This window comes from Tenebrio molitor, chromosome 9 (genome assembly GCF_963966145.1).
Source record: "Tenebrio molitor chromosome 9, icTenMoli1.1, whole genome shotgun sequence".
In the NCBI taxonomy this organism is placed as follows: domain Eukaryota; kingdom Metazoa; phylum Arthropoda; class Insecta; order Coleoptera; family Tenebrionidae; genus Tenebrio; species Tenebrio molitor.
Window position 1 is genome coordinate 3414387 of NC_091054.1, and position 23781 is coordinate 3438167.

Below are 23781 nucleotides of genomic sequence, written 5' to 3' on the forward strand. Positions count from 1 at the left end.
TTCCAAAATGGAAAGTTCAGCGTCGAAGATGGAACTTTTTCGTTGTAACGTTGGTCGCGGATTTTGTAAATGATTCAATCACGATTTTACGATTTTTTCAGGATTTGGTAAATTTTCAAATCAGTAAATAAATGAACTTGTAAACATGTTTTGACCGTTAGAGATAATGTTAAAAAAAAACCTAAAGAAAAAATCTAAAATTAAATATATTTTAAAATTTCCTTCACCAAAGCGTTCGAAAGAGCCATTTTTAAGCAATATTGTGTCAATAGTGGGTACTATTTTTACGCGCGGGGTGCAGCACTCATTGCCCTCGCGTTTGTACACGTCCCACTGGTAAAAAAAGTAGTGCTATGTATCCACGTTGCATAAATGCCCATTTTGCTATCGTGTAATTTTTGAAGCGTTCAAGATAGAGTTTATTTTCGGTTTTCCGGTTGTGGGAATGCTAGCCTTAATCCGGAGTCCGTGGCGGTCGAACGGTGCCAATATTGTCGCGGCGCGGCCGTTGTCCTCCAATCGAGGCGATAAGAATTGATTGCGTATATAACAGAACGATTTCTAATGGGACATGTGATCGGACACGTCCTTACGGTGGCGAAGGTCCGTTTTGAATAATTCATTTGCGGCCCCCGCGTCCCGCCGCTCACGAATCGTCGCCGATCACGTTCAAAAGCCGCCTCTCTGTTTGGTGGCAGATTCCACGAGGAGATGAACCAGGAGAGTAGTGCCTGGCCAGTGTGCGATCGTTGCAGTAGTAAGTCGGAGAAAGGAGAAGTGGAGGAAGGGCAATCGGCCCGGTCGCGCTCAAGACGGCGTCCTCAAACTTCGTCCAGAAGAAGAACCGGAAGAAGCTGAAGCTGCAGCTGTTCCGGGCAAACGGCGGCGGAGGCGGAGGCGACGCTTTCCAGAAGGACCACTGGACGCTGAACAAGCAGCGCAAGAGGGACGGCGTACTGGGGAAAGTCAGTGGCGTAGCGGTGACGTTGAAACAGTGGTGGCGCGATGTGGGGCTGTGCCCCAGGGCGGCCCCCTCGGCGGTAGGCGGCCCCCTCGCCGCGAGGCATCGCTGCTGTCACACAAAGAGGGGGTCTAACCGATCCATGGGACAGTCTTTCAGCATGTGTAAGCTGAATCATTGCCGACACAAGAAAAGTAAGTCACGTGGTGATATGATGGCGAGGGTGATTGCTTGCTTGATTTGTCCTTTTGACGTCAGATTACCAGAAGTCGATCGATTGCAATTTAACGATCACTATTTTTAGAGCGGCTCGTAAATTTCACACTTCTAGGTAATGGACGTGCATTTCGATTGTCCATCCCGACCTAGTCTCGGAAAAACTTACGACTTTTCCACCGCTATTTCCGTCACGGGTTGTTAACATTGCCCGATCGAATCTGGGTCGGCGAAAATTGTATCTACATTTTTTTATACGCCTACAAATAAATAGTCGAGCATATTTCCCAGCAAATATAGACGACGGAAAATTTGTAAAAACTCCGAAGTATGATTAATGGGACAATTATGGCCGAGAAGAATTCATTGTAAAATGTTGCAAACATGGACAATGTGACCAAGCAATAAACACGTTGTTTTCCTTCGCTTGTTGCGCAATCTCTACATCTCGGAAAATTGCTCTGGGAAATCACAGTCATGTCGAATAAAATTTTTCATAAACAACAAACAGAGCCAGTAACAGTGTCCTAATTAATTACTGAGAGTCATTGACGGATGTGAGAAAGCTAAAAACTTGAAAAAGAAAATCGGAAGTAAACGGCAGTTTTTTAACTGGACATTGGTAGGATGAGTAAAAGCATCAATTAATTAATTAAGTAGCACATATTTTTTTCCAAACAACATCTTGACGACGCTCTCCTGAGAGAAATTAATGGAACTTTGGATTTTTTCATTCAATCAACAATACAAACTTTATCTGTTATCTAAAAATGTCTCTCGAGTCGATTTGAATTTGCTTTTTACAAATTAAGATCAGTAAACAGATCAGATCTGTGAAGATCTTGTTGGAATATTTGTAGCCGATTCGTTTTGTCAAGATGATTTAAATTTATCTTGAAATTGCGAGTAACTATGTGGAAGTTTTAATTGGCCATTATCGTGAAAAGCTGGAGACTTGGGCGATGGCACTTAGCACATAATAACTGGTAGACTGGCGGAAATTTAATTGTTGCAAAATCGACCTGTACGATGTGTTTTGGTACTAATCAGGTTAGTTTCTCTCGGTTTTTATTTCTGCGAGTGGTAACGAAGCAAAGATGTTTTAATGTCTGGGAGTATTGCGTTGAGTCTCTTCCGCTTTTGTAATGCATTTTTTCATCGGTTCTTGCTAAAAGATTAGATTGCATGTTCACAAGAAAACGTTGAAAATTCAGTTAGGAGATTGCGTCAAGTTGCAAGAATCGTATTGGTAACGGAAATCAACCCGTCCCAGGTTTTCCTTCGCATAATTTAAATCTGAATATGTAACGAATCCGTGAATAGATGCGTGACGATTGTTTTCGATTGAATTTCCCAAATAGCTCTCTTGGTAAAATATTTAGTTTGGTAGTCGAAGAATTCATAATTAAGCACCCACTCCTCGTCTAACTGTTACGGAGAATATTTGGTGGTTTATTTTAAAAATTCAACTGAATTAATTTTTGCTGGCTCATCCATCATTTGTTCGATTTTGTGTTGCAGAAAAATATTTCATTCGGTGTAATTCAGGACGTGGTGCAATATCTGAACTTTATTTCGAGATCACGAAAAATAGATTTCTTTTAGATTGCGATAAACAATTTATGGAAACTGTCGGGAAGCTAAATATAAAGTGTCAACACGAAAAGTTTCCGAAAGAAATCAATGCAACTGGAACGACACCAACAAACAGGATTGAACTTTCGATCAGATTTGTTTTCGAGAAGTTGCATGCTCTGCGTTGATTCATTCTGTGTGATTTTTTCATTGTATTGTCTGCGCTAATTTTGACAGATTTAAAGCGATTGTTTGAACAGGAATAAATATTTATTTATTCCGGGTTATGAACGCACACAGTGAATGACACATTCGATGAAATTACGTTTCGGTGTGCCGGAGTAAAATTGTAATCAAATTTTTTACACCTGGGTTTTTAATTAGGTCCGGCTCAAAACACGGATGTTCATTTTTACAGCAGGGACGAAATGTGTTGATGAAATTTTTTCGTTTTATTTTTGTCATCGAAAATTACAAAATTACATAATTAGTTGCTGATTGTCAAATATTACGACGAGACATGACTTCCAGGTGGATTATATTATTAATGGGTAAATCATAGATAAAAAGTAGATACGAAATATCGAAAATATTACTTTTGTAATCCCGCTTCACAATTTTCCGTTAAGAAATCATTTTATTTTGCTAATTAAGATGCATTTGTGTTGCAAAGAGGAACAAATTTGAAGCAATTTCCTGTTTTGCTAAAAAAGGAGAATTCAAGATTGTGTACAGCTTATCAAGATCAAAGTGACATTGCTATATTCAAAGTAACAAAATACAAAGTCGCCAATCGAGAAGTTGTTGATGGTAGATGACAATAAAAATTATATAAAAGAGTTTTCGGGTGGTTTCTGATTGTGCCTCGCCTAAAAGCCGTCGACGAAATTCTTATCAACGAATGATCATTACAAAAGGGGTCAGAAAAGGGACTTGTCATGTAAAGTGAAATTATTGCACAATACAAATTTCCCCCAATTTGAAAGGAACTTCATTTTACCTTGTTGGGCTAGAATGAATGTATTTTTAAGATTATTTGTAACAGGATTGTGACTTTCGATGAATTGAGCTTAAAAAGTTTGAAGAAACTAGCATTTGTGGCAAATTTAGCAATCATTATCCGGAAGCTGGGTGACTTTTTTGTAAGATTTATTAACGTCAATGAAAGTTGGATGCATTACGTTGATTCACGGTCAAACCGGTATGTACGGAGTGGAGACACTATACTCGGTTCACTTGAGCGACAGTGATAAAGTCACGTGATTTTCACCTGCTTGGCGGGTATTGGAGGAGACTTGCAGAGAGATAGCTCATGCAAACAAGGCTGTGGCATGTTCTTTTCAGTGGAATGTTGGATGCTAGTGTCGTGTACTACATTAGTTTCATGGCTGATTGAGTTGGAAGGAAATTAATCCCAAAGACTGTGGGAAAGTTGCACAATTGATGAAAAGAAGACATTTTCAAACGCGTTTACTGACCATCAATAAATCAAAATTCATGCCTCTACTGTCACCGACAGGCGGAGAGTTGTGCCCGTGATTATTATATTGCTTAGGTGAACGGAGTATAGGTGTACGATCTTGTCGAAAATTTCGTGCAGCAATCTCGGCAGGAAAAGTAATGGTCAATTAAATTAATTAGAAAAACAAGCAGGAGAAAAATTAGTTGAGCTGCATTTCCATGGGTGGACAGTTTCAAAATTCCAGACGTCTTATTCGCTAGAGCCAGCGCTTCTATCAGGAATATCAGGAGTAAAAAAATCCGGGATTTGACCTATCCAGGAAAATCTGGTGTAAATTAAATCGTTTTAGAACCGGCCATGGCAAATGCAATAATATTATGATGTTTCACTGGAACATTCGTGAAAACCCTTCTTGTGAATGCGGTGCAGAAAAAGAAACCATCCAACACATTGTGGAGAATGTCCCCTTACTAAATTACAGCAAGGTTTCTCCAAACTACATCTACTTACCGAAGACGCCCTAAATTGGCTACAACAAATTAAAAACATAATATACCATCATTATTTTGTGAATTTCGAATTTTAATTGTATTTTTCTTCATACGAATATATAATACATATGTGTATATCAGGAGCAATGGCCATTTTAGTTTTAAATAAAGCACCCCTCCTGTTGTATAAATAACATTATAAAGCAACAACCGAGAAAAGAAAATTGCTCGTTGATATTTGTGGAAAAAAATTCGTAGCATTGTGTCATCTTATGTTTTGGAAAAACTATTTTTTTTTTTAAATACATAATGGAAAATTGTTTTTAAGCTCATCCGTAATGCATAAATCAGTTTAAATGAGATTGATTTTGTGGCTAAATTTTTTTGGAACAAAATAGTCAATGAAAATTTCATAAGAACTAAGTATTTGGTGCAATCTAAAAGATCAATACTTCAAGTTTTTTTTACCAGACAAAACTTATTTTGGGACCTTTAAAAGTGAAACTTATTCGAACAAATTAATAACAATGCCTTTGAGAATTATTTCTTAAGGAAATTGGTGGCTCTAGTCCAATTTGAAATGAGAACATCCGAAGGACTTTTAAACAAATTGAACCGAAAGCAGCACATAAACTTTCTGGACTAACAACTGTTCATATCGATAACTGTCAACTAACAGGTGGACCACCGAAATTTAACGAAACAATTCGCTTGGAAAATGCAATTTTCAAAAGTTCTTCAAAGACATGTTGATGGGTACCATTTTCCGCGTTTTCAATGCAATAGAAAAAGGAAGAAGTGTTCTACACTTCTAGATTGCACAACTAGAAATTTTCATTGCAAAAAATGTGTAACTTTATTTGTGAAAGATTACATAAAGAAAATTGTATTGATAACATAATTACATAACATTTTTGATTTACAATGCAAAAATTTCCGATAATAATGCGGAATCTGGAAGTGCCCCGAATGCTTGCAGCGTTTCCACGTTGAATAGCACGGGAAATCTTTTCGAAAAAGTATGTATATTAAAAAGAAAAAAAAGATTCCAAATGTTAAAAAAAAAGTAGAAAGATCATTGCGATGTCACCACTATTTGAACAGAAATAAATCTCTTGCAGTGGATCACGAAATATAACTCACTTTTTCTGATGATAACGTGTTAGCAGGTGGGTATTACCCACCAATAAAGGAAATATTCCCAATCAATTCGATAAGATCACATTTAGAAGAGCGTCAATTGGAAGTAAAAAAAAAATCAGATCTTGTTATTAAAAGTTCTTGCGCTATGGCCGAATGTCCCAAAATTCGATCGTGCCAGCCTTCGTATAAAAATAAATGGTACAAAACCGTCAAGATCTTTTCCAAATACACCATTTAGATGTTTATTTTGGTGTGGTGATTCTCCAACGTTACTGCCACCCTCCATCAGATGTGTTGAATTTGAAGTTTCGGAGGAAATCGGAGTGTTTGCATGTGTTCGTTGCGGCACAAATACAGGATAATGATTTCTGAGTGATTCGTTATTTGCTAATGGAAAATGACAGAACTGAAACGGAAGTCAGCTTCAGATGAGGATCCTCGTAACATTTTGATCGTTGTAATTTTGACAAAACGGAATCGTTTGTTAGAAATGTGCAATATCGGATCGTGACAGCTCCGAATTGCACAAGAGACCCGTTTTTTCCACGTCCCCATTATTTCACGTAACCAGTTCCCAGTTGGAATGAGATTCAAAGTCGTCGGGTATCCGTAATTTTCCGCATGCCGATCTGGATTTTTCCCAGGAACGTCGTTTTCATGAATGAGGGGGCCTCGATTATTTTTAACCGTGGCGTAGATCGGTGGGCGTCCCGATTCCTCGACCGATCCCGTTCTCTTCCCGTTTCTTTCGCTGGCCTCGTTCACATCCACCGAGATTTCTTTCGCGGTGGAGAACCCGACCCAGTTTCGACTGTGGAGGGCTTTAACCCCCGCGCCTATTTTTAGATCGGAAACTTTTTCTTTTTGTGATGTTTTCCGTTCTATTTATAGCTGGCGAGAAGTTCGCTTTTTCTTCGGGGGCCGGGGCGGTTCTCGCCCCTAGGGTTTGCTTCCTTTTTAGGACAGGGTAACGAACGGAGACGCTGTCTTGTCCTTGTCCCGGGGTCGGGGCGGACAATCGCTCAATTTATCGGATGGGGATGTGTACGGCACCCACGATTGTTCCAACTGACGTTGATGAACGACATTAATAACATCGGACCGCATCATAAAAGAGAAATTTTCTAATAAATCCCGATGGACCGCAGCGGGCATTAATTGATCCGAGATGGACGCGAAGCGAGGATTAAGGAAGAATTACGAGGAATCACATGGATTTTTATGTCCCAAGAGTGTGGGGTGGTTCTCTCTGACGTTTTTCCACTTTAATAAACTCGCTTCACGCTCGATGGAGTTTGTTCTTGCCGTAATTCTAACCACACAAGTATGCAACACAAAATACACGCGCTCCGTCCTGTCAACCAAAATACAGTTTTGTCTCTTCGAGTTTGAAATTTACACAAAGTGTTGTTCACTTTTCTGCGAAAACTCGCCGTACTGTTTCGTTTGTTTGGGTTATTCGATAAAATTAACGAAAGATCGTGGGGCTAAATTTAATTCCGAATCTAAACAAATCGAAGGTATGTACCAGAGTGAGTTGCGTTTTTGAAAAGCGGAAATTGCTGGTTTTCTAGTTGTTGGAATTTTCTATCAACTCGAGATCTTGTCACGGGTTTTTAATGTTGGACTGATCTCGATTGGAACGAAACAATTGGCCAACAGAGCCAGGTTTTTAGCGGCGCTTTCTAAATAAAGATTTTACCGAAGTTTAGACCGTTACAGAAATGATTATGTCAAAGGTATTAATTTAGCTTAATGGACAGTACGGTAGTTGAGCAAATTTAAATTTAATTGTACGCTCACGCTGATCTCTTACCTAGAAGTGAATGTTGTAAAAGCAGCTGATGTACATTAAGGTTTTACAAAAATAATACATTTACGAACTTGGAATAGTATTTTATAAACAAAACAAGATTTCCTTGGAGATATTGGGATTTTCATAAATTACATTTGAGTACACGAGATTAAATAACGGGTGTTTTTTTAAATTTGGCGTCGAAGTAGGCGTTGAACTGTCGATTGTGAACGCACTATACAGGTAAAGGATCACGGATCAGCTGTTTAAATCTTACGCTTTTACACAAGTGGTGCGATCTCAATCGACTCCCCAACGCCTACTTCGACGCCAAATTTTAAAAAACACCCTTTACATTTACATGAGATTACGTTTTTCGCTAAAACTGAGATTATACTCATTAGAGGATTATTGAAGATAAAAAAAGATAATTGCATTTTTGAAAAAATTTATTTTAATAAAAAAGTAAATTTATTTGGTCCTAGAAAAATATTTTTGTGGAACCGTACGCGAAACGAGTACTTCGCGTACTTAAAACAGGCCGCGAAATCCAATTTTGCGGCCTAGATTAAACATTAAATCAATGATATGACGTGGCAAATTATCTTATTTGCAGATTATCTAATACATTTTTTGTATTTTCTGGTCTTTCGGGCCCTCCCCGGTCTTCCTCTTTTACTCAGTAATTTTGGTTTTCTTTTTTTGACACCGTCTGTTTCAATAATTTTTTTGAAACTGAAACTCATTTACCAGAAGACCCTCCAGGTGTTAGTGAGGTCGTTTGTATAATTTTAGGTCTAATATTGTTTCAAATATTTTTTATGCATAACTTGTCCCAAAGCAAGCAATTTGTGAAAGGTATCTAATGGAAACAAACGATAATTAATATGGAACATGCAAAGCGTAATTTAATCGACCAGTGTTGTAGATGACACATCGGATAATAACAGAATTTATATATAGATACGAAATTTGTGACAATATTTGTTCTAGTAATTTTCAGGTCAAAAGTTTTCGTGTGGGATTGTAATAAGGTCGGAAGGAATTTCTAAATTTAACACAGTTTAATGTAAAATTTTCCAAACCAAATGAATTTGTGTGGTCGATGTGCAACAAACTTTTAGACCTCCTCGTCTCTAATTGACATGTTTACATATTTTGTACAGCTACGGGATCTTGATTTTTACACACCATCTGTCACTTTACCGCACGGAGTGTGCAAACTAATACGACAATTTTAAATCGTAAGCGTAATCTATCGGTATAATACAATCACTTTCTGTGTCAATCTGTGGAGACGTTTTGCAAAATTATTGAGAAGACGTGTAATACACTACGAATGCGGTAGGCATTTTACACCGCTCGGTTTTTGTTAAAACACTGCCGCTTCGCGGTCGTGTTTCAAACTAAAAACCTCGCGCTGTAAAATGTAGCCTACCGCATACGTAATGTAAATGACTATTTCGAGAATGTAAATACGTGTTCCATACCTTGTAAACAGACAGGAAGGGAAATTTTCAACATCACGATATGAATAAATGTTGATATTTGTTGATTTTTATGACTTCTAACGCAAACATTTTAAGCGACTGTTGAACCACACTCATGTCTACATTAATGACTTTTTTTGAAATCTAAAATACATATTTGAACCGTGTTCGGAATTTACATTATTATCTCTTTGGCAAATTGGTGAAGTAAGCATTGTTTGTTATTCAATTTTAACAAAGTATTTTTTCCACGCAATAATTTTAGACAATAATAATAATGTTTTCGATTAACACATGTTTATTTTATGACGTTTGTGGAAAATTCTCAGATGGAATTTATTTTATTTGAGGTTGTGTCATATTTGCAACACATGTAGCATTACTGTAGTATGGTGCAACGAGCGGAACTTCCTCTTTTTTTTTCGACAAAATATTCTTAATTTCAAGACTGACTTGTTTTTTATTTTTTTAATGTTATTTTTTCTTTTGTTGCAGGCTTGCACTTGCGCAGTAGTGGCGACGACTGTCGGATGCCGGCAGAGGGGGGCGTCCCCAGCTCGGAGTCTGCACACCGAGAACGACTCCAGAAGCACAACAACCATGCCGGACACGGCAGCTCCTACTACGACCCGGAGTACGCCCGGATGGAAGCCTGGCTCGACGAACATCCCGATTTCGTCCAAGACTATTTTCTCAGGTACATGACGGAATGTTGCGACGTCGAGAGGTGGCGAATCTCAATGCGTCCCGTTGCCACCCCCAGATCCGGCACGATCCGCGGAGGGTTCCGTTTAAGGAGCAGGTTGATAAATTGAATGTGAATTCATCCGAGCTGCTGGGCTTTTTCCGGTTCCGCATCACCGGAAACGGTTTAAGAAAAAAACAACGCGAATTTATGGTCGGACAAAGTTGATAAACTATCGCTCGGAGAAAAACGGAGGGTGGGGGCGGCTTAATTGTCATTTTTTGGACGTCAAGGGGCAGGTAATTTTTTCTTTTGTGTGCAAATTTATGAGAGGGTCGAGGAATCGAAATGAAAAGTTTCGAGTGTATTAAATTTAATGAAACTCGGTCGCGTTTTAAAATGTCAGCTATAAAGGATAATAGCGTTCTTTGTTCAGGGATTAAAAGAAAAATTAAATTAATGGTTTTAATGCGTAAAGGTATTAGGTTAAAACAAGGTGAAAGTACGATGTTAAGAAAATATCTTGGAACAGTTGACGTTAATTGTGAACTTGATAAAACAGAGAGCCGTCCTGGGAGGACCGAAGGGCTGTTGAGGGTCGGCTGAAGTCGTAATAAAGCAGAGAGTTGAAAGATGAAAAAGATGTAATTAGGGAAATTAGAAAAGAGATTTTGTCGTTTTAGGACAGTTTGCATTTAAAGTTTTTGTCACATACAGGGTGTCTCAGCCTAATAACTCAGTTATTTTCCAGCGGATTTTTGTGAAATTTAAAATGCAGATATTTTAGACGGTGAAGAATAAAATCCCATTAATGCAATCACCCAAGTCTTAAAAACGTAATTTTTACATGCCTTTTTAAAATGTTGAATCAATTAAGATTTACATAAAAAATTGATGGCCAATAAAAAATGCTGTAAGGAAAAACTCGTCCTTGAAAGACGCCTGGTTTGCAAGAAAAAAGAAAAAAACTGTGTTAATCGTGGCTGCAAATGCAAAAACCTAGATGCGTATGAAACAAACCCCCAATTTTGCAGAATTTTGATCATCCCTTTTCGCAGAAGCGCAGGTGACATATTTGACGTTTATCTTGCTAACCTTACAAACACTTACAAAGTGAAAGACAATATTTGGACGTAATTTATTATACTGGATGTTTTAATTCTTCCATAAAGGACTAAAACACAATCGGGATATTTTAGCAAGGTAATTTAGTTCACGTACGCTTCCTGTGTCTTCAAATAAATTGACGACTCTCTTAACCTTACATTTTGTAAAGCCTACATTTTGATAGTGTTCCACGAGAAAACGAACTGTGTCATTGAAGTTCTTACGACACTCTCCATAGGCAAAATTTTTTTCCTTTTTCAACAATATTGAAATTTCTGCCGCTGTAGTATATTTTTAGAGTATTTTCAATAAATGTTCACAATTTGACGTTTCTAATGAAGCGCGCCCAATTTTGACAGACTTTAAAGGGTGTACAAAATGTTGCTTGGCAATTAATCATCAATTGTTTCAAAAGGTAACTGCTCAAATACCTTCAAATTTTACAATAAATTTTTAACGACAAAATCTAATCTTTTCGTTGAATCAGACAAGTCATTTACTTAATTGTTTGTGTAGACCCCTATTTTTTAATGTTTAACAATCTAATAATAATCGCGCATAATTTTCGATAAAGGAAACATGTGTTGAAATTACATTTTTTAACTTGAGGTAATTTTATTATTACTAATTGAACCTTCACGGTCTAAAATATCTGCATTTTAAATTTCATAAAAATCCGTTGGCAAATAACCGAGATATTAAGCTCGAAAGTCTTAGCTGAGACACCCTGTATATCTTCACGTTCGATACATCCATTCGAGGTAGGAAATAAGATACGAAAGCAACTTTGGAACGAACTGGATCAAAACGGGATCTGACGATATTGGAATAAAACTGAGATTTTCTTTTGAAAAAAAGTTCCACGTGCACAATCCCGACTACTTTTAAATTCAAGCAATTTCCTTTAATTTTCTACAAGAAAACTCGCGCACTACATCATGAAATATTTATTTTTATGTTGCAGTTTATTACGTTGGATAATCACACCTAAGACTGAAAGCAATTACGTAAAATTTCGATGCAATTCAACTGGAATCTTTGTAAATGTAATTGTCTTGTTGACTCACTTAAAAAACTTGTCAATGGGAATAGATAATTAAAAATTGCAATAATTAAACAAATACCCACCTGATTGATTTTTTCCTTCTGTTATTCACAACGGTGAGTTTTACGTGGTCGTATATGAATATTTATTTATGTAATTAAATTTATTAAAGGCGCGGCATAATTACGTTGCTTTAAGTAATTGTCATCCGAGTCGTAACTCAGATTAATGACATTTACGCTACAATTGCTTTACAAGCGGCTTTCGCCCCTCGCAAAGTTTGTAATTTCTTCAGTTTGCGAATTACCTCGTTTGGTTGAAACTTGCAAATCTTTTCGTGAGAAAGTTAATATTCTGAATGCGCACGAAACGGAAACGTCGAAAAATTACTCTTGCACAACACAGGTTGGTGACTAAGTTGCTCTAATGAGGCTGTAACGAGTTAACGGTTAATTCAAAATGGGGAAGAAGTTGTCACCAGGAGAAAAGTGTGACGGTGCAGAATAATTTCTGATGAACAGAAATATCGAGTGAGTCGAGATTTTGTTAAGAGATGAAAGAACGCCTAGACGCGACCATTTAAAAAAAGATCAAAGAGTCTAGGGAATAATGATACGAAGAGATTACAGAAACAACAAAAAAAGTGTGATGACGAAATACTAAGATCAATCAAAATTTGAATAAGACCAAATCTAGAGCGATAGCAAAGAATTAGAAAAAAGTACAGAATAAAAGAAAGCTTTGACAAAAAATAAAAAGTAAATATTTTTGTTGAATAGGTATTTATATTCGTGAAAAGATTCGTAGAATTATTTTAAAATACAAAAGTGCCAAGATATTCTTTTTTCTTGTGTTATCAAGTCAGAGACAACATGGACATCAACTTTTACCTCCTTTATTTTCCGTCCATAATTATACAGGGTGTTTCAAAACTGCTGCCAAAACTTTACAGAGCATGATAAAATATCCTGTACTGAAAATAAATCATTTAACAAAAATAGATTTTGTGTGTCTCCAGAAGACAAAGGGTTGCAAAGGCTGGAACAAAGAGATCATGCTACTTTTTTAGTAATAAATAAAAAAACGCTTGATTATGATATGGGAAATTGCTGTGTAACATTTTTTGGTGGTAGTTTTGGAACAGGCTGTATATGCAACAAAATTGTCCAAAAATTTTTTTGGAACATTTTTAAGAGAACTTACATTTTTTTATTGAACTCACGTATTGTGCAATCAACATAATGGAAACCAAGCAGCTCAAAATGGGTAATTTTCACTGGAATTATATTTTCTTTTAAGATTAGGTGGACGTCCTTTCAATATTTTTTTGGTCGTAACAACTAAACTTATAGAATCCTTGACATTCATTTCGAATAACCTTTATATGAAACGACCGACCAAACAATGATTTTCTTTTGAAATTTGTCAAAGAAAGGAGTATTTTTATCGTCTATCATTATCGATGTTTTTTGCTAAAATATAAGTTCTTGAAGTTTCTAAACATTTTTGCATTTATTTCATGCTGTTTGTATCTCGAACCTGGCTTTCTTTTGTCATATTCAAAATTATTTTTCTTTGTGACGTAATCATTCTACACGTGACAAGTAGGAGACACAAGGCGCCGTCATAAACAAAATGTTTCACAGTATTGCTGTGACAACGACAGTCAAATTACGCGGCATTCGGTCACTTGTGTAAGTGTCCATGTTAGACGGGCGTATCCAAGTTCCTCTCGGCGGTCACTTCTTTACCTGCATAACCCTTATCAACGAACCACTGGAGGTCGGGACTCTTTTTTTTCAAACGAATGTGACAGTTGAGTAATGTTAATTTCAATAAATATTTGTGGAGTTTTAGTAATTTTGTTCCAATATGAGCGACCATTGTCGTAGATACAGTAATTGCCAAGGCACTAGGAAAGCCCAAGGAAACTGTCAGTGGTAAAACAGAGAATTTATTAGATATTTTATTAGATACAGCAAATTTTCGTTGATGTGAGGAAGTAAAAAAAAAGTGTTTTATTTTATCTCTCCGCCGTGGATCGCACCAGGTGTAAATTGTTATTTACCAAATATAAAACATATAAAAACCGTAAAAAATTCATTTACATAGATAGCTATGCTGTCCTGATTTCCCGACACCAGCCAGATAACTTCCTGTGCCCCTCATCTAAAAATGACAGGAGACGCCACTGGATACTGTTATGTAAAGATGTTAACGCATTTATGTCATCCGGTGATTAGAATTAAAATGTGTCGTTTTTGGTGGCGTTTTCTTATTAAAAGAATTTTGATCTGTCGGAAGGGACGTCGTCCAAGGGTCGACGTCCTCAATCAGTGCCGTGCACGTTTCAATAACACCCAATCAATTTGCATATTATTTACATTGGATTTTGTCTGTCGCCGGGAAATTTTCACGTGAAATATCGAATTTAAATTCCGCATCACACGCCGTTATTAATCGAATTGTTCCCGCACCACCACCCCCGACCCTCTCGTTAATTTCTACACTTGTCCGTGCATTTTTCGCCCGCGACGATCGATCGATCGCCGCCTCCCGACGGTGGGAACCGCGCGATAAAAGAAAAAACCGCCGTCGAGGGGATGCCCGTCCCCGTCGAGGGCGCTAGGCAAATATGCCGGCCGCGTATACCCGGAATTCCAAGTTGGGGCGGCGGAAATGAGAACGTTCAGAATTCAGAAGAGTGTCTGGCGTTCCGCCGCCCCATACATACGTTATTAAGATCCGCCACCTCGAATAATGTTAATTGGGTTGTCCGGAGGAGAATTTTTTTTTATCGTTCCTGCAGGAAGGCCACCAGGCAAGTGGTGGATTCGTGGTTGGTCTCGCACGCGACGCCGACGTCGTCGAGCGTCGAACTGGCGTCGCCCACACACAACCAGTCCAGGGCCGGATCGGGCGCCACCACGCCCGTCAGGAAGATATCGGCCCACGAGTTCGAAAGGGGCGGCCTCCTCAAGCCGATGATAAGCACGATAGACGGACAACCGACGTTTCTGACCGGCTCGGCGGAGAATCAGGTCAGCGGGGGACCCAACAGTCCCACACCCGGGAGGAGGCAGAGGAGGTCCAGGCACGAGCTGAGGCATTTAGACGAGAAGGAGCTGATTTTCGAACTGGTGAGTACGGGGTGAATCGCTCCGCTAATTCCGAAAGGGTTGTGATTTTCGTGATTTGTAAACTGTGAAGGACCGAAAGGTTCGCCAATCCGAGCGTATAACGGATATCAAAGCTGTACAACGAGTTACGGATTAGGATCAAAATTGCGTTGTTGTTGTGCTTTCACACATAATACCAAAAATTGTCGAAATCTGCATTGCAGATTATCTATTTATCACGTTCAAAATGACATTTCGATGCGACAAGACGTATTCGGCATATTCGCGCAAATGTAGCACTCGCTCCTTCGTCGCTCGTGCCTCAAATAATGCGCTCATGCGCGAAAAATGTCTTCCCGCACTCATTTCGTAAATAACTACGTTTTATGGGAAATTGTGCGTAATTATTTTTTGGAATCTGGAGACTGCTCGCTTGTGTCAACAATTTAATGTAAATCCGACGCAAATAATTTGTTAATAAAGTGAATAACAAAATAATTGTAGTGCGCCCGGAGCACTCGCAGTGGAATTTAACATTTGACAGCTGTGCCGAATCAAGTTTTTCGAATATTTTCCAGATGAGATTCAAAACAACTCATTCGAATTACACTTGAAACATGAAATTCATTTGCATATCTGGTATCGCTAAATATTTTGTGTTCCTGTGCGAAAGCCGAAGCGGAATTTAATCGGCACTAATACTTCCAAATTGCATACAAAATAATCGGGGGTAATACTATAAGTGGTCGGAATTGACCGGCCAAATTTATTCTTGACATGAGTCATTGCCTGGCAACAATTTAATGAGAATAAATTGACATTGATAGATCAGCGAGTGCAGAGCCCGAGTTGATTTATCAAATGTCAATTTATTCGTGTTCGAATTGCGGAATAATGACGAATTGTACAGGGGTAATTTGACTCGTTACAAGTCAAAGCTCGTGTGATACATGTATCGATAATTTCATAAACGTACGAAATACGAGTATTTCGAGACAAAAAAAAAAATTAAGTGTTTTTTCTTTTTGGTGCTGACTATAGGCACACCTATTAAGAAACTTGTTTTCTTTTTTTTTAATAAGTAATCATGGCAAGTTTTTTTAAATGTGGGGTCGAAGTTGGCGTTGAAAAGTCGATTGTGAACGCACCACCGGATTACAACTCTGATCAGCTGTTTAAATCTAACCTCACTTTGTGCGTTGCCTGTGTTTCTAATCTGCACTAAAAATCAGTGTTTTTAAAACGAGTGGTTCATTCACAATCGACTCTTCAACGCCAACCGGTTGGTTTGTGGAAAATTGTTCTCCAACAGTATCACTGCTCATTTATTGGCGGAATTGTTTTTTGCAATTTAACCGCTATCTGACGACGAAACTGGTTCAAATGAACAATTGAGTCTTTATTATATTTTCTGGAACTTTTTTGTTGCTAATTGAGCATTATTACTGTTATCTAATTACTGATAAGTATAAGGAAATTACGAAGTTCGTTAAGGTTCACATTTAATATTTAACCTCCCAAAGATCAGGCCATGATACTTATTCTCTAATTTTCAAATATTCTTTTTTATCTTTGCTTATCACAAAATAATTTTAAATTTTATTTGATAATTTTTGTGCACACGTAACTGCCGCCTTGCACTTTCTTTTTCTAAAAATGATGAGCTTTCGATTTTTTGATGGAAGGAGTGTATGCAAATTTTTGAATTTTTGTTAAAGCTCTTGACAATTTTTTAACAATACAGGGTGATTCATGAATAGTGTCTGATTTATTTAAATTTTATTCAAATTGAAAAACAGTGAAGTATTCTGTGAGAAAGAAATTTGTGGTGCAGGAATAAAGCCGCTAAATCAGACACTATTCGTGAATCACCTTGTATAATAAAAAAAATTGCAATCGAGTCAACTTTAATTAATTGAACTGTACAAATGATTGTCAAATAAAACGAAATGAAAAAAGGGAAACATTGGCGGAGGTGATAATTTTTAAATAAAACTTTACTATTCAAAATATATCAAGTGTTCAAAAAAAAAAAAATACGGGGACATTTATTTAATTAATTGTATCAATGTAAATATGCATTGCATAAACGGTATCCAGAAACATAAATGCTAGAAAGTAAGGTTAGCAAGTTGTTTGTTGACGTTTTATGAAAACATGTGCAGCTGTGGCTCAAGTTACAACAAATCAGGAATCCGACGAGAAATTGAAATGAACGTAAAAAGTAAGTTGCGAAGGCTGTAGATGTTTAAAACATTAAGTAAACACCGTTCACGTTGTTTTGGTATAATGGGAGGCCATGATTTATTTTTTAACGTTGGAAACACTGTTTGATTTCCGTCAGGAAGTGACCTATCATACTAGTAAAACTGACAACAATGTACTAGACATTGACGCTATTCATAACCTCAAACTTGGAAACAAAGTGAATGCATTTTACATTTACAATTTTTAGCAACGAAAGTAAATTGTGTTAAAGTCTGCAAGGGATATAATTTTAGGTGCCATAATTAATCATATCAGTCGGAGAAGACATCCCTCAAGGCTAACTCGATTACAAAAAAAAAAAAATATGTCAGTCGGCATTGCAAAGTGGGTTCGCTAAAAAACGTTTTCGAGATATTTAAAAAACGTCTATCTAAAAAATCTTTGCGTCGATCTTCAATTCTTCAGGCCCTCAGCCCGCATCTATTTTTTCCTTGCATTCGTGACGCGCTGCATTACGAAATTTCCTGATGGCAATTGATCATTTCGGCGGAGACGCGTGTGGGTCGTAGTTAAGGCCCCGACCTCGACCGCCCACCCCCACTAACCATCCCCCTTCCGGAATTCATATGCAATCGCGTGATTTTCGCTAAACGCCGGAAGATAAAATAAAGAACGTGACCGACCCAGATCCTTCCTCTCCCCGTCTAATATTTTTTCTCAACTTCCGTCGTTCCCGACAGGTGAAGGACATCTGTAACGAGTTGGAGGTGCGTTCGTTGTGCCACAAGATCCTCCAGAACGTGTCGACGTTGTTGCACGCCGACCGGGGCTCCCTGTTTCTCGTCCAAGGCGAGAAAGGTGGCGGATGCACGCCCCTGCCTCCCGGACAGACGCCCCGCGGCCGCTGTCTCGTCTCCAAGCTGTTCGACGTCTGCTCGAGGAGCACCCTCACCGAGATGGAGAAAAAGGAGGAGATCAGGATACCGTGGGGGACGGGCATCGTGGGGTACGTCGCCGAGAGCGGCGAACCTGTCAACATACCGGACGCCTACCAGGTTAGATTTTTTTGAGTGTTTGTTTGAGAAATACACATCTTGGGTTTGTTTTGTCGACAACAATATTCGATGTTTGGACAGCCGGTGGTGTCGATGTGGAGGAATGGCGGCGGCTTGTCCAAGACACGTTTCTCGACAACACGAGTAAATCGTGAACGACTAAAAGCAATCAGTTGGTTGTATTTTTGGCGAACGTGTCGAATGTCAAATAATTAGAAAAATATTCGATATGACAGTCCGAGATTGTTTTCTATTTTTATTCCCAGACAATAGAATTAGATCAGTTAGATACAAATGTCATGTGTACGCATTGTAGACGATTGTACATTTGGATAACATCAAAACTTTTTTCACGGTTGCTTATCTATCGCTTTGACATTTTAATTAAGTGGTTACAACCACTTTGAATTAGAATTTTTATCTGTAAATGGAATCCCGAAACGAAATTAACTGATTACCAAAAAAGCCGTCTTTGGTACAGCACAATTTAGCACTTTGTACAATAATTGGGCCATAACTAAGATAAAACGGCGAAAATTTCAGTAACATTGGTCTTCAAACCAGGCACGACAACACCGGAACACGGTGTCCACATTTCGTCCCACACGATATAGGAAAGACCTGCTTCTCCCATTGCGATAATGCAGCCTCTTTCAAAATTAAGTTATGTGCTGCTAGAGGGCTTGTCTTCGTACTGGAGGCATAGTATAGCTTTAAATGCTGCGATATACTGCAGTTATTGATGATTATTGATTACTGATTGTCAAGAGTAAAAAATAATGCTAGTTCGGATAAGAATAATCTAAAAGATATGGGTATTTTCTTCAGGTATTTCTTTCAAATTGTGACCATTTTATCTTTAGTTAACACCTAATTACTGTACCAAGTTTCATCAAAATACATATATTCACTATTTCTGGGTGTTTCATTTTCCCTGATAAGTATATTTAACAATTTTTTTCTGTTTTCCATTTGAAAGGGTTGGCGAATGAAAGAGCACTAAAGAGAGAAAAACAAAGAAAGACGTACTTTGAAAAATTTTAATAATGCCGCTGCAAGAGAACTGGTTTACTTTTTGTAAAAGTTCTTTGTGACATGGTAGCGCATATTGTAGTCCAATCAAAACTTTTTTCTCTTTTGTATCGCCAATGTAACAGCCCTTTTTAGTTTCTCGACTGCAATCTACATTTTAATTAGTTTCCAAGAGAACTTTTTTCAAGTTATTGTTTCTGTAATGTTTCGCAATATTCTAAAGAAAGTTTCATAAAACAAATTAATTTGAGGCTCGTTAATTTCAAACCCTAACCAGAACGTTTCTCATTAATCGACTGCTTGACAGTTGCTAACCGTCTTTGCGAGTTTTGGAAGACTTGTTTGGTGTTTGTCGAGTTTCAGCTCTAAAAAAAATCTGACAGATCGTTGCATGAATGGCTGATTGTATCTAATGATATCTAATCAGAGTGGTTCACATTACAATAATACAAAATTTGTGGAATTCGCTTTGAACTATCCGCGGAAAAGAACTGAGAATGCTTGATTTTCAAACAGTGTAAATTTTCCAGACGAGATTTAAAGAATGTTGGTTAGAGATTTCTTTACATGATAATCGAAAGTGCGATTTTTCGATACGTACTGGAGATTATCGACATGTCGACAACTTTTTGACATTTCCTTAAAGAAAAAAAAATCTTTAACAATATCTGGTTGTGACAACTATAAGTGTATAACAGATTGTTTTCTATTGAAAAATATTTGCTTGGTCGATTTTCTTTCTACACAGGCTGTCCCAGAATGAACCAGCATAATTTAACTCGGAAAAAATATTCAAAAATTCTGTGTCAAAAAATAAAATGACATTTAATTTTTGAGGTACAATTTTTTTTACTTGCTTTTAGTCTTCTACGTTGTCCTACAACCTCGTAGGTAAAATTTCGGCACATTTTAAAAATACACCCTGTATATCATGTTTTATAAAATGTACGCCAATGTGAAGTAAACTATAGTAAATATGCTTTAAAACAAGGAAACCGCATTGGTGTACGTTTTATAAAATATGATATACAGGGTGTATTTTTAAAATGTCATTTTATTTTTTGACAGAATTTTTTAGATATTTTTTCCGACTTCTACATGAAGTCAGTAGCTCGTGGTTAAAATATCTGTACAACTTTCAATAACACCCTGTATATAAAGTAAAGCAGACTGTTCTTAATAGAACGCTCTGGATATCTAGATCAAAGGAGATATTTCAATTATGAAATAAAATAGAATGTTTGTATTGATTTTCAAAATACGTTAATGGAAACATTTGAATATAAGGAGTTTAATCTACTCTGGATTGTCTTTGCGATACGCCATTCAAAAAGTCAAAAGTCTTAGAACAATCTTATTACATATTTGATAATTGTGTACTGTATTCAGATATTCAGCGTGATTATCGTGTTGTTTATCAATTCCGTGACCACTTGTTAATACTCAATTAAGAATAAAGACAGAAGTGAAATTCCACTACCGAAGTCCGTCATTGCTCCATATCTCTCCTGTTGTTGATCCGATTTGGATGCTCTTCGGGTTGTGGGTCGCTCCTTCCACTTCACCCATCGTCCAGTATATATAGCGATGATGAGACTCGTCAACCCCCGACTTCCGTTCCGGTCGACAATCGCGACGATAGATTATCCGAGTTGAGGTCACGTAAACGTCGTTAACATGTCCCCTTTGGCTCTCCGATGAAATTTGTTAACAGAAATATCGAGTCGATCGGTGTGGTGTCATCAACAGGCCGATCACGGAGCAAAGTAATAAATTTCGATGCGGCTCGTTCATTAATTCCAACGACGACCACGCATCTCGAACGGTTAATTAAAACGTAATGGGTGAAAATTGGAAAAAACCGGCGGCGGGGCGAGGAATTATTAGATAATTGTCGCGTTACCAGGGGAGGTAATGGGACGATTGATTTGGTTTCTCCGGCGAAGATCCAAACACAATAAGGGATTCACGTGAACTCGTGGTTGTTTTTCATACGCAAATCGTGATCGATGCTTTGGAGTTTTCGGAGTGGTTGTTGTTGTCAAGAGCATCACCGAAAAGATGTTGAATGTTTATCGTGGATTAAGAGAGGCGATTTGACAAGATTGATGAGGATCAATAAAGCTGACGTTTCCTGATGTTTCGAACAATCGATCAGGTTGCTAAATTTGATTGATGTGTCAACGAGGCAAAAAAATTCCGTCACTTTATCGTGGCAAAATGGTGCTGTTTTTCCGCACTCGTTCAACCTTTAAGAGAGTTAAAACGACGCTCTTTGCAGAAGCAAACTACGTGGAGGTGCAGTAAAAATGAGACTGCTTTTTTTTACCTGTCAGGGTAACCAAATGGAATTTAATTAACAAAATGACTGGGAACTCGTACATCAATCAACTAAATTAAATAATCTAAATGGACTTTTTTTTACTGATCGATATCGTAAAAGCATTTTACCAGGAGCGGTCATTTTCTGCGAGTACGACGGATAAATATAATGGTGCACAAAAATTGTTCGTGTTTTTTTTTTGTGTCTTTTGGTAAAATATTAGCAAGTCGTCATGTAAGTGTAGAATTTTCCTCTTACGTTAGGAACGTTTCATATTTTTTCTTGATAATTGTTTAGTGCTGCTCATACTGGTACTAATGAATTTTAAATGGCTGCTAATTTTTATGGTGCATTTCATTAAAATGAGCTATAACCGGTGGTAATAAAATTTCTTATGGGTGATTGGAGAAAACATTATGACAAACGTAATTCGAAAATATAAATAATGTGAAATAAATCTCAATTTACATCTCGAGATTAAATTTGTCATTTGATGTTTTATTCTGTAAGTTTTGGATGATTTCGGATACAAATTAATGAATCATGAGATTATTCAAACTACGTCAGCTATTGTGTTTATTAAGAGTACTTTTGTACTATAAAGGACAACGAACAATCGCTTTTTATCCTTTGCTATTGTTTAGCGACAAAATCAATTACATACTCATATTTTTTCAAAATCTTTATCTAAATCTTTCGGCATTCTTTAATTTGTTAAATACATTAAAATTCCTTGTTATACTATTATTAAAATATGTTTTTAATTTTATTTGTGTATTGTCCTCTGAGATAATAATTTTTTTGTCTTTTATCTACTTATTTCCCATTTTTAACTAAGTATTTTAATGGTAATATCCATAAAAATGTGTAAGTTTTATTTAAACAATGACATTTGGAAACTAGTTAAATTGCTGAAAAAACCTCGTCGGTTATTTAAGCTCGGGATTTTTAAATTTTTTCTTCGACTGTGATTCTTTATCCAATACAAGGTGATCAACAAGAAAACAAATCAAGAGTGCTACCTCATCTATTGTTTTATCAAAACGTCTGTCTTAACTTGGTCGTACACATATGTATACTTGCTATACAGGTGTCCTCGAAATGCATGGCAAAAAAAAAATAGGTACAGTCGATGGACAAATAAAACTGGGACAAAAATGACAATCACATAAGTCAAAATTTACAAATTTGCATCATTTAATTACGGCTTTATCGCAAATAGGTTAACTTTGGTATGACATATTATATAGACACTGACAATTCAATGGTCTGATTTACATAGATTAAATTTTAAGTGTCCCAGTTTTATTTGTCCACCGACCGTACATAGTTGGTGACGATGAATAGAACTTAAATACAATAATTGTTTGTAGTAAAAGTCTTTTTGTTTTTGAGAGATAAAGCATTCAAAATTTGCTCGAAATTTCCAGTATCTTTTTTTTTCTCCTTTACTCTAGAAATTTTGAACAAATTTTCAATATTTTATATCTGCAAAACAAAAAAAATTGAATTGACGAACTTTTTTTCAAGGTTAACGACAACACCGTTGCTTTAAAATTGACGTTTCTTTGACAGTTCAGTGCAAAATCTGCTTGACAGTGGCCTCGCTTGTAACAATAAAGCTGGTATATTTCCCATTCTTACGAATGTAAAATGTTGCTCTTGTCTATTTTATAAATTCTCTCCATTATCAATAAAATTCCCGAGATATGACTTATTATAAAGTAGCGTTTGAGACTACAAATTATCTACGCTGATTTACATAGAATTTCGCTACGACACGATCAATAATTTGCAACGCCTGCTCTGATTTCTTTTGTTTGTGATCACTTTGTAGTTTTCTGTTTTCAACACAAGCTTGTTGTCTAATTTGATTTGATGAGGAAAACTGTCAAGACAAAATGGCAATACCACGAGGGTATCTTTGTCCTACACATTAATTACCACTATGCGTCATCTTTCTCTCTTGCGACGTTACCATGACAAGTGCGACCGTCGCAAGTCAACTTGAAATCAGGCCCTTCGTGTTGTTAAAATAAAAAATTGTCTGGAGAAAAAGAGAAAAGATTAATTC

General features: G+C 37.1%; 1 protein-coding gene across 7 annotated transcripts in view; it reads left to right on the plus strand.

Moving 5' to 3' along the window:
• The window catches only part of Pde11 (Phosphodiesterase 11), a 94914-nt gene that overhangs the window by 54379 nt on the left and 16754 nt on the right, over positions 1 to 23781 (plus strand). For 6 of the 7 annotated variants that reach the window (XM_069059395.1, XM_069059391.1, XM_069059394.1 and 3 more), the window contains exons 3-5: positions 9629 to 9830; positions 14780 to 15110; positions 18038 to 18352. In XM_069059395.1, the coding sequence (XP_068915496.1) occupies positions 9664 to 9830; positions 14780 to 15110; positions 18038 to 18352 (813 nt within the window). In that variant the 5' untranslated portion in view covers positions 9629 to 9663. Of the gene's footprint in view, positions 1 to 698; positions 1156 to 9628; positions 9831 to 14779; positions 15111 to 18037; positions 18353 to 23781 lie in introns of all 7 variants that reach the window. The other variant, XM_069059393.1, reaches the window with a different exon arrangement.